We start from the raw sequence: 20223 nt of genomic DNA, 5'->3' as shown, positions 1-20223 counted from the left end.
GGTGCCTGTTTTGATAGAACAGGAGGCTTATTCTAGGTGGCTAGAGTGCATCTCCAAAAGCCAGCTTCTGTATGTCACTTTGTAGCTCATTTAGATTAATAGACTCCTTTAAACCAAGTACATATTCATAGTCTACACTGAAGAAGTATGATGAGAAATACATTGGTGTCAAACTATACACATTACTATAATGTTGTAAATGAATGTTGCTGCTTTTGCTCGGAGAGACATGACCAATTATTTCTATTGTAGAGGCCACTTTGTGATTTAAAAAAAAAAAAATCAAGGAGAACTGTATAAAGACTACAATGGAAATGCAATTTTACTGCTCTATTATCAGGAGATAATGAGGTGGTGTCAACATGAATTACCGTGTAATCACCATAGTTTCCAAAGGTGCTGCTGTGAGCTTGCCATGTCATTACTGTGAAAGAGCATGCACTGCAAGCAATTAACTAATGTCAGCACTGTATGTTATAATCATGTTAAGGATATGAACTAAATTGATAAAAGCAAGGAAATTAAGAGACAAAGATGATGTGGCCCTGTCTCAGGGGGACCACAGAACAATGGGTGGCTTTATTCACCATTTCTACCCAGGGATTTTCATCATGTTAGAAAACCTATTAATACACTTTATCTACAATGATGTCAAAAATGTGTTAGCTGGTCAGGTCATAGTTAACCCTGGGGCACTGCAGGGTTAGCGATGATCAGCTAACATGATTTTAAACATGACTTGTCCTTGTCCATCTGAAAGGTGAAATCAAGTTTAATACCATGTTAGTTAATGTGTTCTAACATGAGGCATTTTTCTTGTATAGACAAGGCCTCAATGCTCCTCTCAGTAGAGCCTGACTTACTAGGGAGGGTTCATGGAGGAGACCTGGGGCAAGGTTTTAAACTCCTCAGATCACCGTGAACTACATGGAAAGGAAGCATTAATGCTAAGGGGATGTCCAGCCATTTTTCCCCAGCCTTGGCAATATGGATCCTTAGGAGCTCTGCTAACATTGTCTCCTCTGCTTGGGCAATGCCAATCTCTGCAAAGGGATTGGAGCAGGACTTAATGTAACTATGAGCATCAGCAACTTCTGCTTAAATAGCCACTGGAATATCCTTGGGGGGTCTGAGAGAAGCTTGCCATAGAGAACACCTGCCCCCTGGCATCAGACTTCCCTGTTTCTGACATGCTTCCTCCCATTCCTGAACTGCACAATCCCATCTACACAGAGGGGTGTCTGCAAGCTCCCAGGCAGCAGAACTGTCAAATGGTCTCTTCTGTTTTTCCACATGTTTGCTCCTTTCCAGCCATGTAAGTGGAAAGAAAATTCTTTCCATAGACCCTCTACTGTAGCTCCTGGATTCAGAATTTCCTTCGTTTTGTGGGAAGGGCAGACCTTTACTGGTATTTCAGGATAGTCCTCAGTATTTACTGTACATCTAAGACAGTTCATTTGTACACACATGAATATGCCATGAATGTCTCCTGTTGTATTTCTCAGGGGATCTACTGAATGGGAATTCTGCTGCATTTGAGCAAAAAAATAACCACACGTTTTAATATATTAGTCAATTGGATAATGCAGAGCTCTAGGGCCAGATTTATAAAGGTATTTAGGTTTAGATTACAGTGGGAGTTAGCCCTTAATAAATCTGGCCCTTAGTGCTTTTCAGTACTATGCAAGACATATTAATATTACTATACAGAGTACTAGAAATAATCTACATCAGAGAACATGGAAAGAAGCATACCCTGAGGTAGAACAATAGCTGTATACTGTGTCACGACTACACACAACATTCAGAGGACATATGTTTTTCAGCTTACCCAAATCTGTAGCTTAATCCTTTTTTCATTTTTGAAAACAGTTTTGACTTTGAAATCGATCCCGACCGTGCTTACAAATGCAGATGTAAAGGAATCGTCAGCATAACGGAACAAAAAGGAGGTTTTCCCGACACTGCTGTTGCCAATGATGAGCAATTTGAACATGTAATCAAAGTTCTGGTCAGACGTGTCTTTCTGGCCATATCTGGAATCTTGAGCAGATGCCATCTGTAAATCAAAATAAAAAGGATTTTTTATGGTCTTTTGTACTTTATAAATCAGAGACCTTTATATTTTATTGGATTCCTCGGCAATAGATATCAATGAATTCAAGGACAAGTTCACAGAGACCCTAAGTCTTTCTTATGATGCTGGTATCCATGGTAATAATTCCCACTGAAAAAGATAATGGCAAAAAACTTACAGTATCAGGAAGATGGTACATCAGGGCTAAATATAACTGTTGATCAGTATCAAGAAAACAAAACAAAACAAAAACAAAAACAAAACAAAAACAAAAAACAAAAAGAAAAGAAACCCCAACAAAAGGACCAGGTCAATTTCTGAATATAGTACAAAAAAAAAAAAAAACCAACAACTCTTTTCACAGAATGTTAAGAATGTGACAACATATTACCATAAAAATACAGAAATTAATCCTGGAGAAAAGTACTATATGTTTCTGTATATAAGAGGGGAAAATAAGGAAGCAATTTGTGTTTTTTTTGGTGTGTAACTATGCAACGTATAAGTAGGGTAACTTTGGTGTGTAACTACTGTATAAGTAGGGGCATAGCGAGCAGATCGAGGGACGTGATCGTTCCCCTCTATTCGACATTGGTGAGGCCTCATCTGGAGTACTGTGTCCAGTTTTGGGCCCCACACTTCAAGAAGGATGTGGATAAATTGGAGAGAGTCCAGCGAAGGGCAACAAAAATGATTAGGGGACTGGAACACATGAGTTATGAGGAGAGGCTGAGGGAGCTGGGATTGTTTAGCCTGCAGAAGAGAAGAATGAGGGGGGATTTGATAGCTGCTTTCAACTACCTGAAAGGGGGTTCCAAAGAGGATGGCTCTAGACTGTTCTCAATGGTAGCAGATGACAGAACGAGGAGTAATGGTCTCAAGTTGCAGTGGGGGAGGTTTAGATTGGACATTAGGAAAAACTTTTTCACTAAGAGGGTGGTGAAACACTGGAATGCGTTACCTAGGGAGGTGGTAGAATCTCCTTCCTTAGAGGTTTTTAAGGTCAGGCTTGACAAAGCCCTTGCTGGGATGATTTAACTGGGAATTGGTCCTGCTTTGAGCAGGGGGTTGGACTAGATGACCTTCTGGGGTCCCTTCCAACCCTGATATTCTATGATTCTATGATTCTAACGTAGAACACAGGGGTATATTCACTCCTTAATTTTGCAATCCTTGCTTGTGTCATAATCTTAATCTATTTTAGATCCGAAGAAACTGCAGAACCCATTTGATGTAGAAAGGTCACAGTCTTTCGTAATAGCTAGATTCCTACCCAAAGCATTTTGCCACTACCCTTTTCATTATCACAGTGTCTCTCACCCACTTGGTAAATACTTTTGACAAAGTGTCTCTTCCTTTTGTTCCCTTTCAGTCTCTTCTTCTATATGCAGTAATAGAATTTTGGACACAATATTAATGAACTACAGTGTTCATACAGTACAATATTACAGGTGACAAGGGCCTATGTTTTCAAAGAGGGGTCCCTAAAATTAGGCTCATAAATCCACATTTAGACAACTGAATAAATGGGAGTTACAGACCATCAGCACCTCTGAAAATCAGTCCACTTTTATTGATGAGCCTAATTATAGATTTAGGAACCTACAATTAGGCATCCACGTTTGAAAAATATTGGCTTACATGACCATTCAGACAAACTCAAAATCTTAAATCTTTAGTTAAGAATGTGAATGAATTACTTACACATTCAGAAGCAACCACATAGTCCATTGTATTATCAGCAGAAAGTCTAAACTAAATTGTTTATTTGCAGCACCTTTACAAAAATATTACAGCATTTTACAGTAATAGTTCAGTACTCTACAGTTTCCAAATGTGCCACTGTAGTGTTCTGGAAATGTTCTGTAAAATAAATTCAGCAAATAGTAATTCTTTCGACAGAGGAATCAAAAGATATTTCAGATATTACTGTCCTGACCTTGAAAGGGACACTGTCAGGCTTCCTGACTTCCAAACATACTTGTTTGAAAAGTTGTTTTCAATATAGTGGTTTGAATGTGACAGGATTGCTAATGCTACAGAACACACTTTCAATAATCACTACTCTGATGCCTCGCATCAGTCTCCCACTGACATCTCTGCCCACATTCTAGAACACAAGTGATGTACATATTCACAGGTTTGCACATGGGTCATGTAAGACTTCAGAATTATCTTTACTCCTGTTCTTAACTTCCCACTGAAATGACTGACTGGAAAAAGGAAAAATCCTCCTTGGCTTTTAATGCATCAGCCTGAATGTGTGTTTGCACCAGTGCCCTCTACTGGACAGAATCAGAATTACTTAAAAACTTGTAATTGTCACCCCCTTTATTGGATGGCCTAAAGAGAGGATATAGAAAACTCTAATGATTTTATCAAAAGTCTTGAGTCTCTCTCTTAAGGCCCCAAGTCCTGGAGTTAGGTGATTACATGAGAATCCAGCTTTCATATATAAAGAGGTACACTTCTGGAAAAACATGATCAGAGTGTAGCCTAGAGGCTCTAACACCAAAAAGCAAAGAAAAACACTGTTATACATTTATCATTATTTACAGGGCTTAAATTCAACCGCAGCTGTCTGGAGGGGAGCTCTGGTAAATATTTTCAAATCCCCTGGAGTTTTCATAACATATTGGAAGTGGGGAGGGGAGAAGAGGGATCCCCAGGAAATACTCTATGAGAGTTTAAGCCCTGATTATTTAGAATCTGATGAGTTTTAAGCCAATCACATTATTCTGGGGGCCAGGTATGATTTTTGAATGCTTGGATTTGGCAATACATATTACAGTATACATACATTGTGATTTCAGACAGGAAGGAAAGTCAGCAAACCCTGATGTTGACTGTTTATGGCAAATTTAAAGACACAAGTCAAAATTCACAAACTTGTGTGCCTAGCGTTAGGCACCTGAATCCACATGTAGACACTTCTGTAGGATGGCTGGATCCATAACCTTGCCTAAAGATGCAGGGCTCTCTGTTGACCCACCCTGTTAGCAGGAGTCAGATACCTGCACAAAGCTTCTGAGAAAATTCTGCTGACTCACTTTGAAAAGTATGCCTTGTCTACTTCACCAGGGTATTAAAGAGGCAACCCGGGCACCGGGGCTACCGTTTCCTGTAGGATCTTCTACTAACCAGGCTTTGGGAGAAAACAGAACATGAATTTCAGCCTAAGTTATCACTAAAATACTCCAGCAAAGGGACCTTATATAGCATGTGTAGATCTGTCGCACAGTGGGAATGCCACTGGCTCACAGGTACCTAACTGCCTGATTTTCAGAGCAGCTGAGCACCCGCTGCTCCCATTAACCAAGGTTCTTGACTAAATGTAAATGTCAGTACCTAACTTTAGGCATGTAAGTTTGAAAATACTGGCTTTAAAACTTATAAAACTTAGTTTGCAGGTGTGTCATGATGAGACTTAATTAGGTAATGTTTAATGATGTTAAGATGAAAAGCAGTAATTATGACTAACAGTACACATCAATAATCTTTCTGATTTCTTTAATAAACACAAACAAAACCTTTACACTTTCATGCCTCCACCTTATCTTAAACGACTAGATTTCTTAGTAAACATATGCAAAAAAGGAAAATCAGATGTTGTTTATCTATTTAATTATAGCTTTATGCTCATTTACAGCTTTTAGCTGTACGTAGTTTACAAGAACAGCAAGCCATCACCATTGAAAAAACCATCTGACAAAGCATAAGATATGGCCTGTATGATGTCAATTCACCTTAGGTACTCTGTTCCACACAAAATCCAAAAAAAGCATCACATCTGGCTCCATCTATCGCTGGAATACCAACTGGAATAAATCTGAACCCAATGGTCACTAATTCTAGATCCACAGAAGAGGCATTTTCTTTCTTGACTTTATCACCTGAGAGTTGTCGTCCCCATCCCCACTTAAAGGTATACAGATGTGTTGAGTTGCTCAGTATCGGGGCCGAAGGTCAGGGATCAATCTGAGGCCAGGCCAGGTGAAACTGCAGAGTCAGAGTCCATTAACAAATTGAGAGCAAGAGGCGAGAACTGGGGTCAAGCTGGGACAGGGTCTTTCACCAGCGTCAGCAATGGTTTTAAGCCAGAGACAGTAAACCAGGATCAGGAGCCAAGCCTAGGTTCAGAGTCAGGGATCAAGGCAAGTTGCAGCAAGGAACAGCAAGCAGGGTGTAAGGCAGAAGCACACCAGAGGTCTGCATTACTGAGACAACTCCCAGGAATGGTTTCCTGGTTTATATACAGTGTGCCAGCCAATCAGGGAATCACGGAGGGCTGTTGCTCATGCCCCTTTGCATGGGATTTTTTGGACAGCTTAGTCTTTCAATTCCTTTTGGTGGCAATCATACCTGGGTCCCTGGAAGGAAGCAGAGCTGCCATCAAACCCTCCAGACCCCAGTTCTCAGCCCGTGGGTTCTTACAGTGGTTGAGTAATAGAAGTTCTGGAGGAGCGACATTCCACTAGAGAATCAGAAGCCTGGAGCATGGGCGGCAGGTGGAGCCCCACTCTGGGAAGGCTAGCCCTCAGCTTCGCCCCTTACATCCATGGCCTCAGCCACGAGACCCCCTGTGCCCCCAATACACACACATGGCCAGAGAGCCCCCCTCCCCGGCCGGGGTGGCCAAAGACCCGAGCGGAGGAGCCTGGGGCTGGCTGCAGCTATGCCTCCCCTCCCCGGACCCAACCTGCCCTTCCACCCAAGGGAAAAGCATCTGTAGAAGACGCTTTTTGATATGCCCCATGCAGGTTCCAGGGTGGCTGAGGAGGTAGTATTTGCCTCCTCAGCTGCCCCAGAACCTGCATGGGGCATAATAAAGTGAAAACTTCACCGCCAAACCTCGCAACTGGACATGGCAGCACAGGGAGAGGCAGAGCCTCCCCTGGTCTATTATACCTACCACCCATGGCCTGGAGTACAAGTACTATATATCAGACAGAGTACTGGGCAAACTGGACATATCCATACTAGAATTACACCCCTCTTCTTATTTCTGGAGATTAAGCGTATGCATACTTATTCTAGCTATGCATGTGGAAGGCAAAAGAAATGACTGATTTCCTACTTCTGAGCTTGGCAAATTTGTGGGAAGCATGGGAGGATTACAGAGAATGATACACAGTGCTCCCCTTAATTAACTGCATACTGCTGGGAATTTATGCTCCCAAAAATCTCTGAAGTACAAAATATCCCATTTCTCGAAGTACGACTACACCCCATGAAATACATTTTCTCTCTCCTAGAATTGGTTCCCTTGCTGTTAGGGTTCAGACACATTAGCAGAGGCGTTTGAAGGCATAGCTACTGCCTGTGTTGCTCATGGGGCACTGTTCTGTGGATAATCAAAGAACCTTCATTTCCAGGGATGTTTAGTCAGTGCCAAATACACCAATAGGAAGAAAAAAAGACAAAGAAGATAGTGGCTGTAGCAAATTTGTCTGTTTTCAAAACCTTAACATGCCAAACAGCCTAATGCATTGGTGGGCAACCTGCAGCCCGCAGGCCACATGCGGCCCACCAGGGTCATCTGATTGCAGGCCCCGAGACATTTTGCTGATGTTAACCATCTGCAGGCATGGCCCCCCACAGCTCCCAGTGGCCGCGGTTCACCGTTCTCAGCCAATGGGAGCTGCAGGAAGCAGTGGGCCGCAGGGACGTGGTACCTTTAGGTACATCTCTTCCTAGAGTATGGGCTTAGACCATTCAAAGGATGTCAGACATCAGATAAATTTTACTTTTAGCAACACATAAAGAGCTTCTCATGATCACAAGTCGACACTTGGTTATTCACAACAACTATGTACAAAATAAGTTATTTCCTATAGGGTTCTGTGATGGGGCGGTTGTCCCTCACTGGTATGTAAGGGGTTAAAGCCACCCTGGGAAGGCTGCGCGGGAGGCAGCCAATGAAGAAAAGGCTTATAGTACCAGCCAATCAGGAGAAGCTTTATTGTAACAGCCAATCAGGGCCAGGCTGGCCCATATAAGAAGGGGATGCTGAGCAGAGGAGGGGGCAGTCATTCCCTAAAGGGGGAGGGAGGAGGAGGACTGACTGCTTAGAAGGCCAGAGTTCCATGGACAGAGTAGTGCTGGCAAGGGGAGGGTCAGCAGCGTAGGAGAAAGCTCTAGGCTGCGGCCCTGGTACAAGGGCGGAGAAGGTGCTAGGATTGTGGGAAAGTGGCCCAGGGAAGGAGATGGCAGAGTTGGAGGAGGCGCAGTATGTGGCTGCTAGCTATAGGGTCCCTGGGTCAGGACCTGGAGTAGGGGGTGGGCCTGGGTTCCCCTTGCCCCCACTTGCCACTAAGGGGAGTGGCTGGTGAATGGACTGCAGTTTGCTACTAAAACAAGCAGCTAGAATCAGGACTGCAGTTTGCCAGTGAGGCAAGCAATTGGACTAAAGAGGTCAGTTCCTCGGAAGGGGGGAAAGGACTGACTGGGACACCACTGGAGGCCTGTGTCCAGAAGAGGATGCCATGGTCCAGGAAGAGATGTGGGTCCTAGAGGTGGATGTGAGCGTGACAATGGGCAAGACACCACTAGACAAAGGCACTCCAGTGAAATGAGAGCTAATTCCCAGGATGGCCAGCAGGAGGTGCCGTGGTGGTGAGTTCTGCCCAGTCACAGGTTCCATTAACTGTTCACTGAACAGCTTAATATTCAGCAGATACTTTTAGATCCACCAGAGTAAGAAGCACATGACTAAAAAAGGTGCCTTCATATGCTTCCCTTTCTGTAAAAGAGTGAAAATCTGCTACTTTCTCTTTTGCACTTAGATGGCACCTTCCATCTAAGCTTCTCAATTTTTAAAAATATTGAAATACTAATGGCATAACGGTGCTTGAGCACTAGGTACTTTTTTGGTCCAACAGGGCTAAACCCCCTGATAATCAACTGGCTCCGGCCCTTAGGCAGGAATAGGGACTCCCAGGAGTCCATAGGCTGCCCCAGGCTAAGGGCCAGAGAGCAGCCAACAGTCTATAGTCCCTAGGCCCTTTAAACAGGGGCTGAGTAAACCCAGTAGTCTATGGGTCCTCGACTCTTTAAGCAGGGGCACAGCAAACTCTGGAGCCAATCAGCTCTGAAGCCTGTAGAACAAGGGCAGAACAAACCCAGGAGTCAGTTAGCTCTGAGTTCTGAATGCAGAGGCAGAGCAAACACCCACAAGTCATTTAGGCTCCAAGTCCTTGATGCGGGGACAGAGCAAACACCCAGGAGTCAACTGGCTCTGAGCCTTTGATGCAGGAACAGAGCAAACACAATAGTCAATTAGCTCTGGATGCAGAGGCAGAACAAATCCAGCAGTCAATTAGTCCTGGGCCCTTGGTGCAGGCATAGCGCAAAAGCCCCAGGGGTCAGGCGTCCTAGCTCCGGCGGACGGCTGACGAACACAGGCCTCTTCGCCTGGTGAGGGGCAGTTGCCACCCCAGGGGTGGGGTGGAGCCTGGGCTCACCCTACTCCACCGGGCCCCCACCCAGGGCCATAACAGTGGCAGAGTGGTCCATCAACAGGGATCCATCTGCAACACGCCGACCATGCTTCAGGGAGTGCTACAGCTAGACTGAAGTTGGCTGTCCCTGAGCCACCTCCTCCCCTCCCCTCCAGGTGTACCTGGAACCATGGGGCATCTTCCATCTCAGGTAGGTGGCCAGCGGCAGTCCTGGCAGGTCCGCGAAAGACACCATGTTCCCCATCAGGTAGGGTGTCGCTGGGCTTGGCAGCAGTGTCAGCAGCCGGGAGCTAGCAGAATCCATCTGCCTCCCTGATGTCTCAGCCCCAACTGAGCTGGAGGCCCTGCCCTTTATATTTCCTGTTACCCACTTCCGGTGGGAGGGGCAACACAGGTCTGGCTAGGCCCACTTGGGCAGAGAGGGTGGTTCCTCCCCCTCTGGCTTGAAGGGAGGCCAAAATCTCAGTATACAAGGCATAAGAAAGCATAAACAGTAGGCATAATCCTATGCACTGCATGGAAGTAAGTCTCAAATCATATGGGCATCTGTTTTCTTATTCCCACAAATACAAAGTAAAAGTGTGATGGCATGGGCTGAGAACAGAGTCAGATTCCAAGGCTAGAAGGGACCATTGTGATCATCTAGTCTGACCTCCTATATAAGTGTATAACACAGACCATAGAACTTCCACAAAATGATTCCTTTTGAACTACAGCTTCTCTTAAAAAAAAAAAAAAAAAAATCCAACCTTGATTTTTAAATACACAGTGACGGAGAATCCACCACAAGCTTTGGTAAATTGTTTATTGTTTAATTACCCCCATAGGGAAAAAAATTATACCTTATTTCCAGTCTAAATTTGTCTAGTTCAACATCTAGACCTTGGATTTTATTACTCTGTACCTTTCTCTGTCAAACTGAAAAGCCCATTATCAACTATTTGTTCCCATTTGGTACTTATAGACTGCAATCAAGTCACTCCTTAGCCTTCTCTTTCTTAAGCTAACAGATTGAGCTCCTTGACTCCATTACTATAACACATGTTTTCTAATTCTTTAACCATTCTTGTGACTCTTCTCTGAACCCTCTCCAATTTATCAACATCCTTCTTGAATTGTGGACAACAGAACTAGACACAGATTCCAGCAGGCGATCGCACCAGTGCCAAATGATTCCCCTGTTTATGCATCCAAAGATTGCATTAGCGCTTTGGGCCATATCAAACTGGGAGCTCATGTTCAGCTGATTATCTTCCATGACCCCCAAATATTTTTCAGTCACTGCCTCCCAGAATAGAGTCCCCTATTCTGAAAGTATAGCTTACATTGTGTTCCTAGATACACACATTTACATTTTGGCTTTATTAAAATGCATATTGTTTGCTTGTGCCCAGCACACCAAGCAATCTAGATCATGCTGTACAAATGACTTGTCCTCTTCATTATTTACCACTTCCCAAATTTTTGTCATCTGCAAACTTTATCAGTGATGATTTTATGTTCTCTTCCAGGTCTCTGATAAAAATGTTAAATAATATAGGGTCAAGAACCAATCCCTGAATGAGGGTGCTTGAAGAGATGGATTTACGTGCGACACTCACTATGCTAACGAGGTACTTAGTCATGTTCCTTTGTTTGGCCTTACAGGACCTACTCCTAGACAAAATTGATGGCTGTGCAACAATGTTCTCATTAAGGCAGGACTGAGTTTGCCTGAACTCTTTGTGATGCTTAACACTTCATCTAACCTTTATATGCACAGAACACTCTGCACTTGTGCCATACAGAATGAAGTCCCCATGCAAAATAGGATGAAAAGGGCAACATTGCTGATTGGCCAGGACATGTCTGGGCTCATTCCTTTATATATTTTACAAATATTTTCTTTTATATAATTATAAAAAATATTTTCTTAGGAGAAAAGCAAAGCCTACTATTGTGAGTAGGAAGAATCCCATTTCTCCCCCTCGCAAGGACAGACACTAGTTGGTTTCTTCACTTATAATGATTTATAGAATGTTTCAAAGAACAGCATTTCCTTTCTATGTGTATATATATAATGACACCCTATGATTCAAGAATTATTACTACTATTTACTACAAAGAAACAGCCTCCCACTCACCCCATTGACATAATTCCTCACACCTGAAAGCGTGCGGTGGTTCCTTTACTTTTTCTATTAATAGTCAGGCATATTCATAGTTAGAACAATGGTAAAAACAGTTTCAGCAATGAGAAATAATAGGCCAAGTTCAGACATGACTTACAGTCTGGGCGGTCCCAGTCTAATGGGAATATATGGAATGTAAATCACTGCTCAATCTGGCCTTGATGTGCAAGCTCCATCTCTTTTCTAAAATGGCTAAAATGTGACCAAGAGACTCATACACAAGATCCCTTCATGCCCTCTATGGCGGGCTGGCATAATCATGATGAGAAGGATGGTCTTGTGTTTAAAGCATAGACCTGGAAATCAGGAGTTCTGGGTTCTATCCTCACTCTAACACAGACTGCCTATGTGACCTTAACCTCTTTGTGGCTTTGCTTCCCCAGGGGTCAAATGAAGATAACAATACTTAGCAATATCAGAGGATGCTTACCTGCCTCTGAGGTGTTTTGGGGTTTCATTCATTAATGTAGGTACAGCACAGTGACCGCTATAGATGGAAGGCGCTATTAGAACTGCGAAGTACTATTAGACGGGTGACCTTAATATATGTTTTCTCCAGCAAAGCAGCCAAGTTTGCAAGTACCTGCCTCCGTTTGCACCTCCTGTCAACAAATCATGGGGGGCAGCCTCACAATCTTTGTAAGAGGCTCCACTAATGTTGTTTAAGACAGACACATTCTGAGGAGCAGTCTAGTCCATAGCACAGAAATGCATGCCTGCATCCTCAGCAAGAAACCTACCCTTGCAACTAAACATTCTGTGTACAATATGTGAACATACCCCTAGCCAGTCAGGCAGTCAAGATCCCACAATGTCATTTAAAATGTGTGGAAAATTTTACATGTATCTCTCCAGGAATAACATTTCCTGTGTTAACAGAAAGTTAAATAAATTTGGAAGGATCGGATAATTTTGCTGAATGCTAAGAGACATGTGGCCATGTTAACTGCTGTACTTTTATGGCTTTTGTTTGGCTTTATTCATCACAGTTTTGTAGCAGCCTCAAAAGAGCGTGGAAATAGCATTTCCTTTCCCCTTCTGCTGTTGTCCTTCTCCATTTTATTTTGATGTATTTCTAATGCAGTAGAAGCCAGCATAGCCTTGTTCTGCTTGCTTTTGTATGAGTACAGCCATCACTGGTGGCAGCAGGATATGAAAAGCTCTGAGGAAAATATGCTTATTTCCTTCCTTAGTAGAGATAAACTCATACATTGCTTTTACTGACTCCCTCTTAACCCCCTTCTCTCTGCAGCTCAACCAGCTTCAATAGGTCCATTGTTCTGATCTCATGACCTGCCATGTCCCTGGTAAGGACTCAGCAGATCTGGCATTCCCTGTTAAGCCAATTGCCATCTTCTGATCTCACTTGCTCTGAGGCCTCCTGAGGTCAGGTATGCCCCAGAATGCATTGCATGCCTCTAATTCCAGCAGGATGCAGGATTGTATAAGTAGGGGCATAGCGAGCAGATCGAGGGACGTGATCGTCCCCCTCTATTCGACATTGGTGAGGCCTCAGCTGGAGTACTGTGTCCAGTTTTGGGCCCCACACTACAAGAAGGATGTGGATAAATTGGGAAGAGTCCAGCGAAGGGCAATAAAAATGATTAGGGGTCTGGAACACATGACTTATGAGGAGAGGCTGTGGGAACTGGGATTGTTTAGTCTGCGGAAGAGAAGAATGAGGGGGGATTTGATAGCTGCTTTCAACTACCTGAGAGGTGATTCCAGAGAGAATGATTCTAGACTATTCTCGGTGGTGGAAGAGGACAGGACAAGGAGTAATGGTCTCAAGTTGCAGTGGGGGAGGTTTAGGTTGGATATTAGGAAAAACTTTTTCACTAGGAGGGTGGTGAAACACTGGAATGCGTTGCCTAGGGAGGTGGTGGAATCTCCTTCCTTAGAAGTTTTTAAGGTCAGGCTTGACAAAGCCCTGGCTGGGATAATTTAATTGGGGATTGGTCCTGCTTTGAGCAGGGGGTTGGACTAGATGACCTCCTGAGGTCCTTTCCAACCCTGATATTCTATGATTCTATGATCATACAAACCCTGAATGCAGCAGCCTAAACTATTGAGACCTTCCAGTTGAATTTGCAGAATATCAGGAAAGCTAGAGAGAACTGTTGGGAGATACGAGGAAAATACTTTAGTAGGGCTTTTGATACTGTCTCGCATGACCTGCTCATAAAAAAACCCAGGGAAATACAACCTATATGGAGCTACTATAAGGTGGGTGCATAAATGGTTGCAAAATCATTCCCAGAGAGTGGTTATCAGTGATTCAGTCATGCTGGAAGGGCATAATGAGTGGGGTCCCGCACGGATCAGTTCTGGGTCCGGTTCTGTTCAATGTCTTCATGAATGATTTAGATAATGGCATAGAGAGTACACTTATAAAGTTTGCAGATGGCATGAAGCTGGGAGGGGTTGCAAGTGCTTTGAAAGATAGGATTAAAATTCAGAAAGATCTGGAGAAATGGTCAGAAGTAAATAGGATGAAATTCAATAAGGACAGATGCAAAGTACTCCGCTTAGGAAGGTACACATACAAAATGGGGAAATGACTGCCTAGGAAGGAGTACTGTGGAAAGTGATCTGGGTGTCATAGTGGATCACAAGTTAAATATGAGTCAACAGTGTAACTCTGTTGCAAAAAAAGCAAACATCATTCTGGGATGTATTAGCAGGAGTATAGTAAGCAAGACATGAGAAGTAATTCTTCTGCTCTACTCCACACTGATTAGGCCTCAACTGGAATATTGTGTCCAGTTCTGGGTGCCACATTTCAGGAAAGATGTGAGGGAAGATTGAAAAAACTGGGTTTGTTTAGTCTGGAGAAGAGAAGACGGAGAGGGGACATGATAACAGTTTTCAAGTACATAAAAGGTTGTTACAAGGAGGAGGGAGAAAAATTGTTGTTAACGTCTGAGGATAGGGCAAGAAGCAATGGGCTAAATTGCAGCAAGGGCAGTTTAGGTTGGACATCAGGAAAAAGTTCCTGTCAGAGTGGTTAAGCACTGGAATAAACTGCCTAGGGAGATGGTGGAATCTCCACCATTGGGGATTTTTAAGAGCAGGGACAAAGACCTGTCAGGGATGGTCTACATAATACTTAGTCCTGCCTAGGGGACTGGACTAGATGACCTCTCAAGGTCCCTTCCAGTTCTATGATATTTGAAAAGAGGTTAGCACTTCTATTTCTTCCAAATCTGTTTATTCATCACTAATATAACAGTCTACCCCTTGCATCACATTCCCAAATCTCAGCCAGTATGATTCTAACCAGGCAAAACTGCTTTTCAAGCCTTTATTCCCACTCCTTAACCAGCTATATAAAGCGGGATTGAACAATGTATGCTTATTCACCTCCTACAATCCATGTCTGCATGCATACAGCCATCTCACATGCCAGCCACACTGCTTTTATGTGGCACAGTGAACAGAATTCAGCACTATTGCTTCCAAAACCACAATCCTCCACCTAGCTGTTAGTAATATTAAGACATCTATTTTCTTTTTAAACTTGTGACAAAAATGGTAATAAAAAAATCATCACAAACTCCTGAGTACATCTGATTCCATCTGGCAGAGGGCAGTGATGTATGTGCCCATAGGTATATTGCATATAGTTTTATACACAAGCATTGAGAATCCTTCCTCTCCAGGCATCTTAGACCTCGTTGGCCCAAAGATAAATAGACAGTGTTTGGGATTTAAACAAGGATCTTGTGCATGCAAAAAAGATCAGTACCACTGAGATGGCCCATTATCTCATCTTTTATTATATTTTTAGATTTATGTTTTTAATTATTAGTTGATTTGTAAAGGAAAAACTAGTTCTTATGCTGCCTGGTGACTTGGTTTTCTTCTTGATCAATAGACACAATTCATCTTTCTTCCTGTTTCTTTGAAACTGAGATATTTTAGCAATAGAGAATTACATTTACTCTATAACGGACTGTTTTATAAAACTGTGGAGCTTAAAGAGAGATATCATGTGTTTAAGACAAAACCTGGTAACAAAGTCTTCCTTTACAGATAAAATAAGTAAAGCGGGCAATTAGTTCAGTCAATCCAAAATCTCATTTGGACAAGGACTGTGAACTGTACTAAATTAGAGTTAGAAAAAGAAATGTCTCTTTAGAAGAAGACCCCACAGCAGAACTGTATTTTGCTTGAAGATTTAATAAAAATAGTTTTTAGACGTGGTGGTGGTGGAAGGAAGCATTTGAATTGAAGCCTCTAAAGGGAAATGACAACTAATCTGAATTAATCTGCCTGATTGCATTTTCATATCTTGGAGAAACCCAGATGCTGTGCAATTATAGTTTTGGATGAGATATGCTGAAATATACATTATTTGTCCTTTCACCAACCTTTAAGAAAAAAAAATTACCCTTGTTTATAGCTCCTTTTTGTCATTTTTATACTAAGGCACTCTTTTCCACTCATTTTGATAACAATGGACAATTATAATTTGCAGTAACAATCTCATATTTGCCTGCTCATATAAAAATCAAGATGTGATTTTAACATAATATGACAAATATATGTTTATAGATCCTGGATTTTTATTTCTTTATAATTGTCTTTAGTTAGTTTTGTACAATCATTTTGTTTCTATATTTTTAACAAGCTTTTGCCCAATAAATCCAATATCTGTGATACATAACTAATCCAGTAGGAACCTAACATTCACTTTCTTCCACTGACAAGCAAAATCTTCTATTTTCATTGTAATATACAAACCTATTTTTCTGCAAAAGGATCTCCAAAATCATTTAATTCAAAATATTATTTTAATATGTAAATATACTTAAGAGTAAAGAACACAGTGAAAATACTCATGTACCAACCAAATAGAACTCTGTATTTTAAACAGCATCTTAACCAACTCTGCTCTCTACCCAGAAAACTGATAGAAATGCTTACAGCAGATTGGCTTATTTTTAATGTGCCTCTTTGGCTGAAAGATTTCAGCATGTGACATATAAACAGTTGATATAACAAGGGTTTATAGGTTTATTATTCACTTTTCAAAGTCAAATAAATCCAGCTTCAATTGTGGGATTCAGAGCAGTGTTACCCAGTATTTTAGCTGTCTTTTTGTACATTTATATTAAAAGGATTCATATTTCACCCCTTTCATGTTGAAGTTCTTCTACTGTTACAGAAGCTACACAAGATAATAGCAACACTACCATAAATACTGAAAGAGAACATATACTGCCATGGCTGCACTTCAAAACATAACTTACAGCACAACTGTAAAGAGGTTAGTTAAATTATATAACATCAATATGATTCATTGCTACTAACGTAAACATGATTAATTTTCCATTAAAAATCCTATGTTCAGATGTACACTATGGAGTTCTGGTCCATGACTCGAGCTCCTACATGCTATGGCAATATAAATAAATAATACAAATTACTAAAATAAATTAAGTAATTTAATGTATATGGATTTGAAACAACAACTACCCTGAGGCTATCAAAACAACAGTGCATGTCAATTAATAATACCTGAATATCCATCTCTTTCTCCTGTGCAAAGAGTTAGATTTTTCCCTACACAAAAACAATTAAGAAAGGGGTATCCTATTCTTATCTCAAATTCTATCAACAAGACATCATCCTTTGATGCAGATGGATAACTGCCTATTTGATAAACAGACAGCCATTTCCAGTTAACTTGCTTTGCATGCAGCGAAGAACTCATTGCATATTTCTCCCCCACACACCCCACCAAAAAGAAAAAAAACCACCCAACTTATAATTAATTAACTTGCAGAGGAGTTTAGATTCATTCACAAAGGAGCTTAATAACTGAAGAGATAGATGCGCTTCCTAATGCAGCACACATATCTGATCATAAATCTTAAAAAGTAACACAAGCACGGGGGGCGGCTGACTATCGAGGGCTTTCCCGTGCCCTACCCCCGCGTGCGAGTGGCACAAAAGGACATCAGTGCCTGCCAGGCTGCTAGAAGGCGTACAGCTGCCCCCTGCCTCTCCAGCAGCGAGCGCCGTCTGAGGGGGGAAATGGCACTGGCAGCGAGCAGGCGTCTCTCTGAGTTCAGCGCCTCTAGGCACGGGAATTATTTGCAGTCAGTCGTCACCTCCCCCCTCCCCAGCTGTGCAAAGCCTGGCTGGGCGCGGGTTGCCCTCAGGCGAGCGGGCCACTGACCCAGGCAACTGCCACGCACTGGGCAGGCAGGCAGAGCCGTCCGAAGGGGCGATGTGGGGTGTGCGGTGCCTTCCACCGCAGAGGAACTCAGAGGCGACACTCACTCGCTCCCAGGCGCGGAGCCCAAGCCCCCAGCGGCGTTCACAAGACCAGGGCTCGGTCCCCGCTCGGCGCAGCAGCGCAAGGTGAGCGAACGCTAACGCCATTGCTCGGCTGCGGCTGGCCTAAGCGCCCCCCCCCCAGACCGCCCCCCCGTGTGTGTCCTTAGCGCCGGGGCGGCAGCTCGCTCCCCACTCGCTCCCCTTCAGCGAGGTACCTGCATGGGAGCTTCGTGCCTCATCCTCGGCCCGCGCCCTTCAGCTGCCTCCCGTGCCGGGTGGGTCCCGCCGAGCAGCGAGCGCGGCCACAGCACGCCCCGCGCGCTCCCCCGGCGTCTGCTCACAAACCGGCGGCGGGATCAGCACCGGAGCTGTCCCTGCGGCCGCTCCCACGGCTGGCCGGGCGCGCCCTGCCCGCCCATGGGAGCTGTAGTCCGCGCTGCTCCCTTCAGCGGCAGGGAGCAAAGGCGACCTGGGAAGGGCAAGAACTACAACTCCCAGAAAGCTCCGCGCGGGCCCCGCCTACCTCCTCCTCCTCCTCCTCCTCCTCCAGCCCCGCGTGCTGAGGCGCTGGGGAAGCCAGCGCGGGTGTCGCCCAGTCCAGCGGCTGGGCAGAGAGGCGCTGGGGCTGCGCACCCAGCCGAGCGGAGCGCTGCAAACTCCGCTCCCAGCTGGCGCGCTGGAAGTGGCCGAGTGGGACGAGTAGCCCCGCTGCAGCAGCCCCACAGAGCAGCCGGGGGGTCTCCAGCAGTGCCGGGGACCTAGCGCTACACTTGACACCTTGGTTTTACACCCCCCCCCACTCAGCCCCGCCCAAACCAACCCGAACGCCTCATCTCCCTACAAGCCACCGTGTTCCCAGTTCAGCCCGGAGCGTTTATACATTGTTTCCCAAGGTGACCGCATTTCAGCTGGCTGAGGGGATTGAGGTCTAACCGCCCCTCGCCCCCGCTGCTAGCTTGTCAAACAAAGCTCCGTTATTTGGGTGGGCACTTTGCTTGGCAAGACAACAGAGGGCCAGACTGGCTAAGGAGAGAGACGCTGAATGGGTGGGGAGGGGCTGCCCCCTCTGCCTTACCTTTCCGTACAGTTCCATTGGCAGCGCCAGAGAAGGTGGTTCCCAAGGGCAGCCCGCAAGGGGTGCAGGGCAGAACGGGCAGAGGGAGTGGGCCAGGCGTGACTCGGTGGAGAAAGTGCTGGCTGGGGCTGAGGGGCTGTGGTCAGGGTGTAGATGGAGGACTTTCACTCAGGCAGGCAGCAGCGATGGAAGGAAGTGGCAGCAGCAGCAAGCGTCTCCTAGGAAGCTCAGCAGCAAAATTCGCATTAGCCCAACCCCCCAGGTCCAACCTCCAGGCACCTCTTCCATTCATTAACTCAGAGCCACCAACCAGCACGGGAAGGGAAAGGCCACAGGGTTAGTTACACAACGCAAGTTACATAAAATGCAGGCATTAATCACCATAACAAAATACAGCCATAGGATCAGGGAAATAATTACATCCTAGTCTCACCCTCTGCCTCCGCAATACAGGTCCCTATAGTATTCTCCAATGCTTCTACCACCCTAGTATCAATGGCTCAAGTGTTGGGGTTGGTGGGCTGAATTTGAAAAAGGAGAACACTATTTCCTTGTTGTTCTTCCTAGTTGCTTGATACTAAATGTAACCAATTTCTTTAATTAATAAGGTACTGACTTTATCTATAAAGTTCAGAATACCAAGGTCCTGGACTGGCAATTATTGTTGCACTTAAAACTCCACTACTTTTTGTAATTTCTTACTTTTAGGTTCATGCCTTCTCAGTTTTACCATTGCACTTGCACTAGCATTAGTTTTTGCATTTGATATGTTTTTCTATATGCAAGTGCATTTATATTTTGTAAGTCAGCAGAGAAATAGCTGAACAACAATTCAATACAGGTTTTCTTCCCTGTTCCGCTTTTTTCCCCAAGTGTTTTATATATTGAACTCTGCAGTATTTCTCTACTGTTATTCTCGTGTGGAAGGTAAGTGGTTGTTCTCAACCAACTCTTGAACAACTAGATGACTCTTGGGGCTTCTGAGAAACATTTTTCTGTTTGTAAATACTAGTCTCGCAGTCCTGGGAAGCTGTGTTTGCACATGATCTCAGGCCCTAAGTTAGTAAGGTACTTGAGCACACAACTTCAAGCATGCACTAAAAAGCAATGACTTCAGTGGGACTACTCCCTTTGTGAATCATGGCCTTAATC

General features: G+C 44.0%; 1 protein-coding gene across 1 annotated transcript in view; it reads right to left on the bottom strand.

Moving 5' to 3' along the window:
- The window catches only part of RAB3C (RAB3C, member RAS oncogene family), a 200602-nt gene extending 182219 nt beyond the window's left edge, over positions 1–18383 (bottom strand). The window contains exons 1-2 of the mRNA XM_073343988.1: positions 18212–18383; positions 1832–2059 (exon numbers count right to left, since the gene is read on the bottom strand). Coding sequence (XP_073200089.1) covers positions 1832–2059; positions 18212–18235 — 252 coding nt within the window. The 5' untranslated portion in view covers positions 18236–18383. The remainder of the gene's footprint in view (positions 1–1831; positions 2060–18211) is intronic.
- Positions 18384–20223: the final 1840 nt, after the last annotated feature.

This window comes from Lepidochelys kempii, chromosome 5, assembly GCF_965140285.1.
Source record: "Lepidochelys kempii isolate rLepKem1 chromosome 5, rLepKem1.hap1, whole genome shotgun sequence".
Taxonomy (NCBI): domain Eukaryota; kingdom Metazoa; phylum Chordata; order Testudines; family Cheloniidae; genus Lepidochelys; species Lepidochelys kempii.
The sequence above is the reverse complement of the archived record's forward strand: the minus strand, read 5'-3'. Positions and strand labels throughout refer to the sequence as shown.